Below are 13,568 nucleotides of genomic sequence, written 5' to 3'. Positions count from 1 at the left end.
ATTGACGCGATGGGGGTAACAAATACATGATGTTTACGTGTAATACTAAATCCAGTCACGTAAAGTAGTCTGAATGGAATATTCAATAGCTTGTCCAAAGTACTGGCATGACTGAGAAGTAGTGTCTTAGGGACAGATATGCAAATTCTCAAAATTTCTATACTCTGCTGGTTTGCTACTTGAATGGACCCATTTGGAAGTTTATTAACCCTTCGAGTGTTGTAAATTTTCCCGCCAAAAAATTTTGGTGCAAATTTACCAATTTTATGAATTTTTACGTAATTTTTTCCATACTTTTAGACCAAATGGACATCAAATTTCATTGGTTACAGATTTTTATCAAAATTTTAGCAAAAATTTGGAAAATATTGACTGGTGTACATATGATAAAGGCAACAAAATTTGACTTTGGTGCTCAACAGATTGAGAATATAAAGTTTTCACCTTCTTGTTTTTGGGAGTATTGGAAATGCAATCTTTCCCAACAGGTTTATCATGGGGAGGGCGGCCATCTTGTATTTCAAATATTGGTAATTTTGGGTAATTTGTTTCTCTAGTACTATAACTGACAATTGAATCCCAGTCCTTGACAACTAAAACCAGTATGTCAGCAAAATCAATGGGCATTGTGCAAAACCATGCAGTGTTGACAGGTTTGAAAAATGAAGCATCTTGATGGAATTTGGAAAGTAGAGAAACTGCATTTTACAACACACAAAAAAGCTCTCTAACAATGCATCAGTTATGCTCAACGAAGCCTACACTCAAAGAATTCACCACAGTTTCACACTCCACTGGCTGACTGAACCCTGATATTTTACCATCCTTTAAGTTATCCCTCAAACTTGTACTTGTATCACCCCATTTCCTTGTATAGAGATCCAACTCAACCATGGGACCATACAGAATGTTTCTGTGAAAGGGGGGAACTTTCCTTGGTGAAGCATGGTATTTTGCTGTGATGTGATGTACCTTCTTAAAGCAAGATGATACTTTCTGGTCGGCAAAGAGCACAGAGAGGTCAAACATTGCCCTAAGGTACTAGAATGTACAAAAGCCTTCTTATAATCCATGAATGACAATTACATAGCAGAGTGACTGAACCATAACATGTACGTGTATTGGTATGTACTGGAACCCTAAAGATATGCTAGACTTGTCAAGAGTAATTGTAAGCAATGTGTGTGAATGATACCATCTGGGTGGCCTGATTATTAAAACATGATGGGGTATATGTGAGATTCATGTGTTATATGGTATAGCGGCCCAGACTGGACTTGATGGAAAAATCCAGTATCATCTTGTCTGTTTTCAAACATTGGTGGGGTGGGGGTGGGGTGGGGTGGGGGGGGGGGGTTTGCGCGATATGTGTGATATCTGCAATGTTTATACTACAAACTCTGGGTTGAGTCATTATGGTGTCATTCATAAATACACACAGGTATGCTATGTAGCCAGGGGCTATTGTGATTTCTGTGATGTTACCAAAATATCTCGGTGGAGTCAGAGTGGCGTGTTTCACAAACAGGAATGCTATTGTGCTGAGTCGACCTTTGACCTCATTCTGTCTTTACACTGTTCCCAACGCAACATTAGAAAATGAAAATGAGTTTGAATGAAAATCTGGACATGAAAGCTTAACTAAACATGTTATAAACTTTGAAGTATTTGAGAAAAAAAAGATTGATATGTGTATTTGGAATTTTGCAGTCAAGTACCACTGGCCACCACTTTTTTCAATTTTGAATTCCAGTAGCTATGGCAACCACCTTTTCCAAAGTAATTGAATATCTGTTTGACTCTCAATCTTTCACGCATTTACTGACCTTTCTTATAAAGTAATATTTTTGTTGAATTTTACCTTTCTGAGGTTTCCAGAGCTTAGTGTTCTATTCTTGTCTTTTTCTTTCTCCAGGTCAGATTTCAAGACCTCTACGTATCTCTGCAGGTCTTCAACCCTCTCTCTGAGCCTTGGCACATCACGTTTCATCTGTTCCGTATCAAACTTCAGTTCTATATTCTCCTCAGACAGCTCTAGTATCTGTTTTTGTAAGTCTTGTTCCCGCTCTTTAAATTCTTCGTAAGAGGCCGATCCACTCTGCAAGACAAACAAACACATATTTTCCTATAACACGCAGTCATATTTTTTGAAATTCTTTTCACCTTCAGGAAAATCCAAATATCAACCTTAATGTTTCAGTAAGGTTATATGTAAAATAATTTTGACATTAAGTTTATTTTGAAACTGCAGGCTTTACACTGAAAAATCTGGTATTGTGTCACTCATCATTTATCAGGCTTTTGTGAAGTATATCCCTGAATTGTTGTGCATAGTTTTACATGTATTAGTAGTATAGCCTCTTTTGAACAATTTCAAATCACTGAAAGATATGTGACAAGCTGTGACTTTCATGTTATGTCCTTTATAAGTGCAATTCGTCTTAAATGCAATGCTACAAAAATCAATTCAACCTGTTCACCCCATTTCCCCATGAACAAGTCCACACTCACCATTGATAACTATAGCTTTGGGCCAAACCATTGTGGTGAAAGGGTTAAGAATTAATCAGATCTCAGCTAACATAATTTCCTGTAGTTTAACTCTTTTACAGCAATGCCTATATGCAAACTCCTTTTATTTTCATGAATAAACACTGGGAAAAAGATAGCTACAGATCATCTGTGAAAGCATTCTTGACAACTGAGGGCGCTGTTCTGTTAGCATTTAGTCATTTTCATAAGGAATTGTGTACATGGTATCTCAATAACAACAGTCATCACTATTTCCAAGATAATGAAATATTCATCATCAGAACTTTGTCAGGGACAGTGGATCCATCCAAGCCAAGGTGTGTAATGGAATTTTATGACATTTTTGAAATTAAATGAACAGCTTATATCCACACACATATAATTAAACAGATACAAATACAATCACACTTTTATTATAGCAATCGCACAGTAGAATGCTAAACACAACTCCAGAGCAAGAATTATGTAATATCCTCTTCGCCGTAGACACCAGCCCATAAAGACAGACAGGGATATTAGATCTTGTGATTGGTACCAACACTGCCTGATGAAGAATTTGGACGTAAAAATATATCAAACCTCTTGGCCAGCTATTGCCGCTCGTCTGGCAAATTCTCTTTCCAATGTTTCAATCTTCTCAGTCAGGAATTTGTTTCTCTGCAGAACCTCTTCATATGCAGCATCTTTGCTAAGTGTCAACTGTCTCCTAAGTGACGTAATCTGCGAAGAAAATCAATATGACATGACGCCATGACAAGCTGCAGCCAGTACACAAGAATGAATATTGGTACTTACGAATTGGACACAAATGTATGACACAATTGCTGTCGGTGCAAATCTCATATTTTCAATAATAGCAACACATCACTGCTTACAGTCTATAACGGTGTATGCATATGTTGTCTACAGTCTATTATTGTCTATACAAGGCTTAACTGATGACATCTTGTTCACACCACATTTAAATATTTCAGGAATGAACCTCAATATGATATTATGAGTAAGTACGAAAAAATCCAATTAAATTTTTATTGTCAACTTTTACTTTTCTTGAACATTAGCAGAAAATTTGGCTGAGTCCTTGTGGTAGTATACATAAACATAAAATTGCTTCAAGTATACAATACCAATAATGACACAAGGTTCAATTTTTTGTTTATACCGCTCTGCATTTTGCACCAGGTACTAAACCTCTGAGGGTTTTGGTGAACTGTACCGAGAAAATGGACTTGTCAAAAGATTTCTAACATTGAGTGTACATTCATACCTCTTCTTCTCGTTCATATATTTGTCTACGCAGTGTTTGTACAGTAGAATCGGTGGACGAGGACGGCCTGGCTGACGTCGTGGTCATTTCAGTACTTTTCATCAAGACTGGTTCACCACTGGTCTTCTTTAGTTTATTCTGTAGCGATATCTTGTCCCTGTCGGCCCTGGGTGACGAACATCAAAAGACATCACTGTAATTTCAAATGTTGATTTGCTTTGCAAAAAGACCCCTTTCCTGGTTTTGAAAATAGTTACTCTTTATTAATTTTATACACCATGCTAAGCATGGTTGGTAGATTTTGTCTGGTAAGATACACAAAATTTGTGTTGTGAAAAGTTCAATGCTGTCAATGTCCCACCTTGCATAGCTACTTGTTTGTTACCTTTTTTGACTCAGTATTCAGCTTTGCTCAATGAAACATTATTCAGTGGACAAAAAATGTTTCATCCTAAATGTACAGGCTAGAATTTCAAGTGGTATTCATGTTTCTCCAAATAAAGTGGTGTTATAAGAGTTGTACTGAAAGAATATTTTATGTTACTGATTTTATATGAACAGTAATTTATAAAATAACTACTGATAAATGGGGCATGCAGGATTTGGAACATAATATCTTTGCAACAAACCACAAAAATGCAAATCACAGGAAGTCATTGACCTTAATACAAAGGATCATGGGAACTTAACACTGATCTGAATACAGAGAATCATGGGAGATATTTGTTAATTGTACCATGGAGGGTTATGGGAAAAGTTATGTGACCTGAACTGACCTTGATAACGCATCCTTCATCATCTGGTTTTGTTTTTGGAGATGTTCAAGTTCTTTGTCTTTCTCTTTCAGCTTGGTTCTAAGTGTTTCTACCCGCTTCTCCCATTTCTTGCCTTCCTCCCATTTGGCAACTTCCACCGCAGATTGCTGAAATAGAAGGTGAGATTTTTGGTCATGATATCGCACAAGCAATAAAGAATATGTACTTTGTGTCTTGAAAGTACATTCGTTACCTTGTATCATTGTAGAAAATTCTTGGGAAATAACAACTAGACATTTGGGCAAGTCATTTCAAAATTATGTCTCGCAAAATGATCTCACCCCTCATCTTAGAACAACTAAAATAGAGGAAATTATTACCATTTGTCTGCCAGGGCAGTAATTGTTACATACTGGGCCAAAATTTCTCCAATCGTGGGCAGGCTTGCAGGCCATTTTCCCTGCTGTGGCTCTACATCACATAGGTACATTATTTTTGATCAGCACAGGCTTCGATCCAAGTCTTTAGACTCTAAATATGAGTGGATTGTTCATCCCCTAAACACACCACACTCTGACTAAGGCCTGGTTGTAGCCACTGATGGTTTTTGATGATAGCCCACTAGCAATTTGATTAACACCAATAGAAATATCAATATCTACCAACCAGTTGGAATGATAAACCGGCAGATATATTTACATGTATTTATGCAAAAAGATATAAAGATATTGGAAATTTGAAATATTTCTCAAAGGTTAAATTTTCAAATTTTTATCCCTTAAATTTTCGTACCTCTTCTTTTCTCATAGACTGTGACAGAGTTCCAGCACCAGGTTTCTTTTGCTGTTCTTCTTTGAGTTTATTTTCAAGTTTCTTAACTTTACTGGTCAGTTCTTCAATTTCCATCTGTTTGGCATCAGCATCCATTGCTCTCTGAAACACCATAGACATTTTCTTGTGTTAATATTCTGAGACACTTCTGTTTCACTCTGAGATACTACACTCATTCAATAAGTGTTTTTTCACTTTTGTTTATGGTTTGGCCATCCAATGGAATTTTCTAGATACTTTATCCAGAATAACGATATTGTTTCCTCGTCTGCATTAGTGCAAAGTAGATTATGATTGAATGTATAGTTTGACAGTTTGTATTCAGAAACTACCTGTCCATGGCTATATGTGCAGTGAGAGGGAATTCAGTAAATTTGCCATCAGATTCTAACCCAAAACCTATGGCACTTAGCAAAGACATCACAGTCACATCTGTTCCGCTAAAAGAAAGAGTAGTTCAAGACCTGAGCTAAGTTGCTACAATTTTTTCTGACCGCAGAAGTTATACTGAAATAATATGCCCTGGCCAGAAGGAAGATACTTTTATATAATCACACCCTTTACACTTAACACGATTGGAACTAATTTAAGATAATTGGATCTTTATATTTTTCAAATTTCTCAAAAGTGTTAGGTGCCCTATAGTTGAACGTTGCGATTTTACAAATCTCTCATAAAAACAAGAGTGCAACTTAAAAAATAAAAGCAGGTGAGCTTACATTTGCAGATATATTGACATTACTTCATCATCCAATTATCCCGAATTAGTTCCAATCGCGTTACTTGTACACTATTAAAATGATCGTTAATCTGTAACAGGTTGAAAACTTTGTAAAGTGTGCCTTAATTATTTTTGTCTTTCCCTGAGGGTTATTGGTAATTAAAACATGAAAATTATTGTATTTCAGTGAGGGGGATCCAGTTAAATACTTGTGTGCAAATTCACACTTACTATGTGATGAGTACGCTATTGAAATAGTGTATTATGCCTGCCATTCAAATTTGGTATTGTAACTGTCCTTTTGGTCAAAAATAGGGCAGATGTTAAAATTTCCAACAATGTATTTCGGCAGATTAATGTGATTGGAGGAAGTGTAGATGAGGGGATTTTGTGCATTTCCAAACTCTCATTTATGGAAGGGGGAAATGTTTGAGGTAAAACATGATGAGCTATGTTTGCAATGCACATGTTTTTAACCTGTTCATCCCCACTTCCCAGTGAACAGGTCCACAATCACAAATAATACAATGGCTTGAGCCAAACCATGGCAATATAAGAGGTATATTACCAACAGTCTCTTATGACTTATGACCATACCTTGTTTTTGGCACTTAGTCTGTCAGTTGTCTTTTGTAAGTCATCATTTTCTTTCTCTAGTTTCTTCTTGGCTAATTTCAATCTCTCTATATCTGTTTCTTTCTTCTCAAGTTCCTGAAACATAAAACAAAGATATCAATATTTGAATTTGATTGTACGCTTTAATTCTATGATGGAAAAATGTATTTCTGGTACGTGATGTTGCATGTTTTACATTACTCTTCAAATACACATGTATTGTTGGAATACACACTAGCTGGGTGACAGACACACAACAGAGCACAACAGACACACACAACACACACATACACATGCTCACAAACACATCTATAGACACACAAAAAAGATTGATGCAATGCTGACACACACATACCATTGATAGTTGGATTAAAACTCCTTTAGGTGTAATCATTGATGTAACTGCCACTAATTTGTAAGAATACCATTTCTTGATCTATTCCTAAAATAACATTGAAATGCTATGTGTCCAACATTTAAACACAGCCTGTAGTGTGTAAAATATTCAATTACTGTTGACAAGAGAATCTAGTCCAGACTAGAATTCATTTGTAAAAAAAATTGATATTGTACATAATGCACGGTGTTGACTAGGCTAATATTTTGTATTTCAAAATATTTTTAAAAGATTTTTTTTTTCTAGTGCAAAAATGATGAAAATATTTTCAAAGTTATAGCTATTGTTTGTCTCTATGAGTGATGATAGAACCATGCCTTCACAAACACAAAGCACTGCACACTCAACTTTACACACGCATGCACATTACGACAACACACATACTTGTACATGTATACATGCACTCTTTCAAAACACTTACACACAAAAAGAGACAGAGAGACACACAGACATACAGAGACATACTGCGACACACACACACACACACACACACACACACAGACATAAACTTACTTCTCTGAGTTCAGAAACTTCAGAACTCTGACTTTCTTCCTTCACTCTGAATTTTCTGAAATCTTTCTTTGACTTTTCAAGTTTTGACTTCAATTCTTCAACCTCATCCTGCATGAATAGAAATTAAAATTCAATGACCAAAAATCTCCAAAAAGTGATAGAAATCTAAACAAGTGACCTAGTAGTCAATACAGCTCTGCTGTGTCATGTAGAGAATGACTATTTGTGACAGATGTGTAGATGAAGAAGGTGGAATCTTTATTGGCTCACTTCATGATGACCTGAAAAGCGCTAAAAGTAGAATGCGTCTAAGGGACAGATATTTGGAAACTCAAAATTTTACACTTCTTTTTTGCTCTACCACTTGTGGGGGTTCATTTTGAAGCTCATGGAGTTACTAATCTTTCCCTGGCTTATTTTTGTGAAAACCAAAAATTTAATTTTTCCTCATAAGAGTTAACACAGGGATGGTGGACATTTTGAATTTCAAGTGTCAATTAATATTGCGGAATTTGTTTCCATAGTACCAAAGTTTGCAGGCTGACCCCTGATTTTAGTTCTTGATTTTGAAAGGTAATGAATGATTCAAAGTTTCCCTACGGAAAGTTTGAGCAAAAGTTTAAGATTTTCAATTTTGAGGCATAAACTACCTTAAGCTTCGTCAATGACATAAATCAAATATTAATCAAAATGATGTACTTAAGTTGGACCTCATTGAGCAACATGAATCAAATAGATAGACATAATCTGTTCAGATAATAATATGCCTTGTCTTACCTGTAGTTGTCTAGTTTCTTTGTCTACTATCTTCTGTATGTTATTTTGCATAGCGGCATCCTCAGCATGGGCTTTGACATTCTCCTGTGCCGTGGTCATCATGTCTGCTCTAAGCTGCATCAGTGCTTGGCTCAGAGCCTGAAATATGATCAATTGACAAGTTTTTGACGTCCGTCCCTAATTCAATGTATGTTTGTGTTTACTTGTTTGTTTGTTGTGTCAGTACTTACAGAGTGGACCGCCGAATCAAGTAATATCACTGTTAGGGTTTTTCAACCGGGATGAGCCAGGGAGACTTTTGAAGTTATTTGGACACTTTGTAAATTCAATTAGCTTAGTCCTGGCATTAAAGGGACAGTAGTTGTAACTTTTGATGATATTTTTCACTACTTTTGTTTTTAACGTCCACTACAGTTTCTTGTTCTACTCCCCAAAGAATGTTGATATACACAGTGTTCAGCTTGTCAACTCAGCCTGTACATGTGTAGACTGTATTGTTATTGTTCATAAGTAAAAATAAGTGATGTCGTACTAACCTTATGTTGTTTCTCCTTCAAAGCTAGTTGGTTTCTAAGTCTTTCCACCAAGTTTTTCATGGTGGTAGTTGGAGCTCTGGCATTGGCCTCTTTCTGAGTTTCAAGTTCGTTATTGATCTGACGAACCTGGTGAGAAAATGGAAAGTTACCAGGAAATATGATTTACATGAAAAGTAAGCCAAAGTACTACTATTACGTGTTGCCATCAAGTAGGTACATTTAAGACGCTCATGATGTTTCCAGAGTTGCAGATTCATTGAGTTGATGACTTACTATCAGAGCAAATCTCTGCACAGAGATTGTAGTGCGGCATGGATAATCATAACCCAGCTATGGAGTCTCAGCAGTGGTGGGGGTGCAACAACTAAAAGACCCTCTAGCTTGGTCAGAATTATCCACGTCGCACTGCTGCCACGCGGCGCTGCAATCCCTGTGTGGAGATTGTATCAGAGCATGAGTTCTGAGACCGGAGCATTGTGTAGTACCCTAGTGTTATAAATTGTACTTCTCATTGCTTCGTTGGTAATGGGCAGAGGGTACCTCATCCTGTAATAGGGCTTTTGCTGCTTGGAATATGGATTATTAATGAAAGTAAAAAATTTCTACTGACTTACATTGACTAAGATTGCTAAAGATTCTAACAAACTGTCAAGATTCAGTGTCTTGGAAGTCTTAAGAATTTTTTGTTTCAGACAAACACAGCGTGACTGGCGTTGATGTCTGATAGTTGATAATTGTATCAATTACAACTTCTGTTTTACGAGCAACTGTCAAGCAATTTTCTGTGTCTTTACAAACACTATGCTTCACTTCAATTTTGTGTAAAAATGGACTTTAAAACAATGGAATGTGAGACTTGAGTTGTTATTACGATTGTGCTGTATTTGAAAGTTCATAAAATTTTTTAAAATCAAACAAAACAAGACAAGAAAAAACAAAGAAAAATTTTGTTACCTCCTCTTCCTTGTCTCTGACATTTTGTTTCTGATTTTCTATCTCACCATTCATCTTCTTGATGATGGCATTCCTTTCTTCTGCCAGCCTGACATGATAGAATGACATCAGTACCAGTCAATACACAGGGTAATACACAATAATATGACATGGTGATGACAGAATGACTTCAGCATCAGTCAATATACAGGGTAATACACAATAATATGACATGATGATGATAGAATGACTTCAGCATCAGTCAATATACAGGGTAATACACAATAATATGACATGATGATGATAGAATGACTTCAGCATCAGTCAATATACAGGGTAATGCACAATAATATGACATGATGATGATAGAATGACTTCAGCGTCAGTCAATATACAGGGTAATGCACAATAATATGACATGATGATGATAGAATGACTTCAGCGTCAGTCAATATACAGGGTAATGCACAATAATATGACATGATGATGATAGAATGACTTCAGCATCAGTCAATATACAGGGTAATACACAATAATATGACATGATGATGATAGAATGACTTCAGCATCAGTCAATATACAGAGTAATGCACAATAATATGACATGATGATGGTAGAATGACATCAGCACCAGTATATATACAGGGTAAGACTTGTCTTTGGTCATAATTCTGTTTCATGGTGCAAAACAGACACAGTAAACATTATAAGAATTCAAGAAATGAGGGCCTTACTTTACTTTCTCTTTTTCATGGTCTCTGGTTCGTCTTTCTACAACTTCCTTCCACTTTGCAATCTGAGTGTTAGCTGCCTTCAATTTCAAGGTCATAGCTGAGAGGGCGTTGTCCTGCTCTGCCACCATGTCTTTGAGTTCATTCAACTCAGCTAGCTGCTTGTTGCTGATCACGTTGGGTGATGGCTTATTCACAAGTTCCTGAGTGAAAAAATGGAATCCAGTCCCGATCTTTTAATTTATGTTGCAGGTCCACTTTATCATGTTTCATTGGGTACAATAACACCTAGGTTTGTGAATCTCTTAACATGGATGCCAAACATTGACTTTTGACTGGACATCTGCCAAACTGCTCACCAGCTTTGATAGGTTCCAATCAAAGGGTGTCTCATTCATGAAAGGAACTACACACCCTGAGGATTTCCGTCAATCTTCGATGGAAATGTATCATTTTCCCTCATATTTTTTCAATATAAATTGTATCTCTTCGAATTGCTTGTAAAAAGGACAATGTTGAAGTTACAGTTTACTGCAAATCACTACTCTGTCAACAATTCTGCTTATAGTAGTTATGGAAGAAGAACCCTGACATATCAGGGTTACAGAACAACTGACACAGCAGAATTCGCAACTCTGTTTGGTAAACAAATTCACACGATGTCACTTTATACATCTCTGCTTGAATCTGCAATGTTGTTATTTTACTTATGTTCAGTGTTTTTTGCTGAGGTTTGAGAAGATACGTAAAATGTATGGGAATGCCAGTACCATTTCTGTTGTCCCCAACGTGATAGTGTCGACATAACAGGAGAAGCCCAGATAACATGATTGGGGAACCCTGGTAAAAATTACTGGGATACCAGCTGTAACAAAAACGCTGATGTTCTTAGAAATTTTTGGAAATTTCTACACAGTTGAGAAGTATTACAAGATTGGAAACACACACGTAAAAGGAGAGATAAGTTTACTGACCATGGCTTTCTGTTTGAAATCCATAAATGCCCGGTTAGACTGCTCATCTAGTTTCCTCTGCATCAGTCTCATCTCATCATTATGGTTCTTTCTCTCATCTGACAATTCCTACAGGTATAAACAGGAAGGCATCACAATTACAGTAACCTGTTCACCCCCAAATTTCCTATAAACAAGTCCACACTCACCATTTTAACAATGGGTGTGGGCCAAACCATAGTGGTAGAAGGGTTAACTGTAAAATTGTAGGAGAAATGGAAAAGTTTCATCTATTTCATCAACTTTTACAAAGTATTGGTTGGAATGTTTTCTAATCATATGGTAATTATTGGTTACTGTACACGATACAAATTCTGCAAATTGAATATTATCTTCACATATTTTGTAGAAGTACTCCCTTTTGAATGCACTTAATATTACGACAATTGAAAAGGCAATAAAAATAAGTTTCTTGAGTTAATGAAATCCATCTTTCATAATAATTCTGGGAATCACTGTTTTTGCATACAGCTATGTAATATGCACTTATATGGTGAACTGAAATCATCTGATTTATTTTTATGTGTTCATGGAATTTGCTTGCAAACAATATTTTGTTTAATCATTACATTTTTGAAAGCCATGGGAAATGGGAACTCTTGGCACAGTTTGCAATGAGCCAGATCAAACTGTTTTGAACTTACTTGTCTTGCTTGTTCTAACAACCTGATGTACTTCTGAATGGCTTCCTCTTTGGACTGCAATCTCTCCTGTCAATGCAAAAAAAATAATAATGAATAATGGAACATATATTTTGATGACACAATTGTTCAATCACCTTAAGACAGAATGCGCATTGAGGATAGATATTCAGGCTCTCTAATTTTTAAATTTCTTTCCGATCTACCATTTTGAATTTCAAATATTGGTTAATTTTAGGTAACTTGTTTCTCTAGTACCAAACTTTGCATGATTTTTATTCTTGATGTGGTAAAATTATGATTGAAAATTTCATTGAGGAAAGTTTGAGCAAACGTTTATAGTCTTTCAATTTTGAGGCGCTCACGACCTTAGATATACCCATAGACACATTACATTTCTGTATTAAAAAAAGGAACCTAAACTATTCAAAATATTTTTTAATAATGTTTCTACTGAACATCCCTTAACTGTCACCACTGAAAAGGTTGATTCACATCTGTCACAATACTGATCGGCTTTCTCTACAAGGACATTTTGAGGGCTGAGCCACCCCTCTGTTTTCCCAGCTATTTATTCATATTTATTCATATGTTAATAACCCTACAAAAGAATTTAATTTCACAACAGAAGAAAATGCAAATTATAAATTGGACACCCCTCTGTTTTTCCAAGCTATGGAGAACAATGCAGTTACATGATACCTATACTCTTGTACATTCATTACATGGATAAACTTTGACATATTTTTGCAGGAAAGATAAAATGTCCACTGTAAATATCCCTTTCAGTGGAAAGATTAACCTTGTTGTTTGAATATTATAATGAATAACCCTTTTCAGCATATCATTACATTTTCCACTCGGGAGAAATGTAGCTTCTTTGATTGATTTTTATTCAATTAATGTCAGTGTTCTATCTTCAAGTTAAATATAACTAACTGGCTGCTCATGTAAAAATTCAATATTTACACAGTTTTATCCAAAAGAAATTGTTCGTAAATGTCTAAATCACCTGTAATCCTGAGAGTTGAGATTGAGCAATCCGCATGGCCTTTTTGTGGTCGTAACTTTCTTCAACTTCTCTGTAACGAATGCCCTGTGATGTTTTATCCTTGAAGTACTCATCCCTGTCTTGAGTCGCTGGCAGTCGCAGTCTCAGCTCGTTGATCACTTTGTCTCTGGCAAGCAAGTTTTCTTCTGTCGTCTTCAGCTGTTTCTCAAGGGTTGAAACATTCTGAGGAAACAAGAAACAAGATATGCATTTTCAGTGGTGTCTAAAGAGAAAAATCACATTTGTATGAGATTT

At 36.0% G+C, this 13,568-nt stretch overlaps 1 protein-coding gene across 1 annotated transcript in view; it reads right to left on the bottom strand.

Annotated features, from left to right (window-relative positions):
- The window catches only part of LOC139115154 (centrosomal protein of 290 kDa-like), a 61,166-nt gene that overhangs the window by 14,417 nt on the left and 33,181 nt on the right, over window positions 1-13,568 (bottom strand). The window contains exons 32-45 of the mRNA XM_070677069.1: window positions 13,275-13,496; window positions 12,266-12,331; window positions 11,583-11,690; window positions 10,612-10,811; window positions 9,899-9,986; window positions 8,945-9,070; window positions 8,409-8,546; window positions 7,632-7,739; window positions 6,704-6,817; window positions 5,347-5,487; window positions 4,576-4,721; window positions 3,800-3,965; window positions 3,112-3,252; window positions 1,862-2,098 (exon numbers count right to left, since the gene is read on the bottom strand). Coding sequence (XP_070533170.1) covers window positions 1,862-2,098; window positions 3,112-3,252; window positions 3,800-3,965; window positions 4,576-4,721; window positions 5,347-5,487; window positions 6,704-6,817; window positions 7,632-7,739; window positions 8,409-8,546; window positions 8,945-9,070; window positions 9,899-9,986; window positions 10,612-10,811; window positions 11,583-11,690; window positions 12,266-12,331; window positions 13,275-13,496 — 2,001 coding nt within the window. The remainder of the gene's footprint in view (window positions 1-1,861; window positions 2,099-3,111; window positions 3,253-3,799; window positions 3,966-4,575; window positions 4,722-5,346; window positions 5,488-6,703; window positions 6,818-7,631; window positions 7,740-8,408; window positions 8,547-8,944; window positions 9,071-9,898; window positions 9,987-10,611; window positions 10,812-11,582; window positions 11,691-12,265; window positions 12,332-13,274; window positions 13,497-13,568) is intronic.

Source organism: Ptychodera flava, chromosome 2, assembly GCF_041260155.1.
Source record: "Ptychodera flava strain L36383 chromosome 2, AS_Pfla_20210202, whole genome shotgun sequence".
NCBI lineage: Eukaryota > Metazoa > Hemichordata > Enteropneusta > Ptychoderidae > Ptychodera > Ptychodera flava.
Note: the sequence above shows the minus strand (reverse complement) of the source record. Positions and strands in the feature narration are given on the sequence as shown.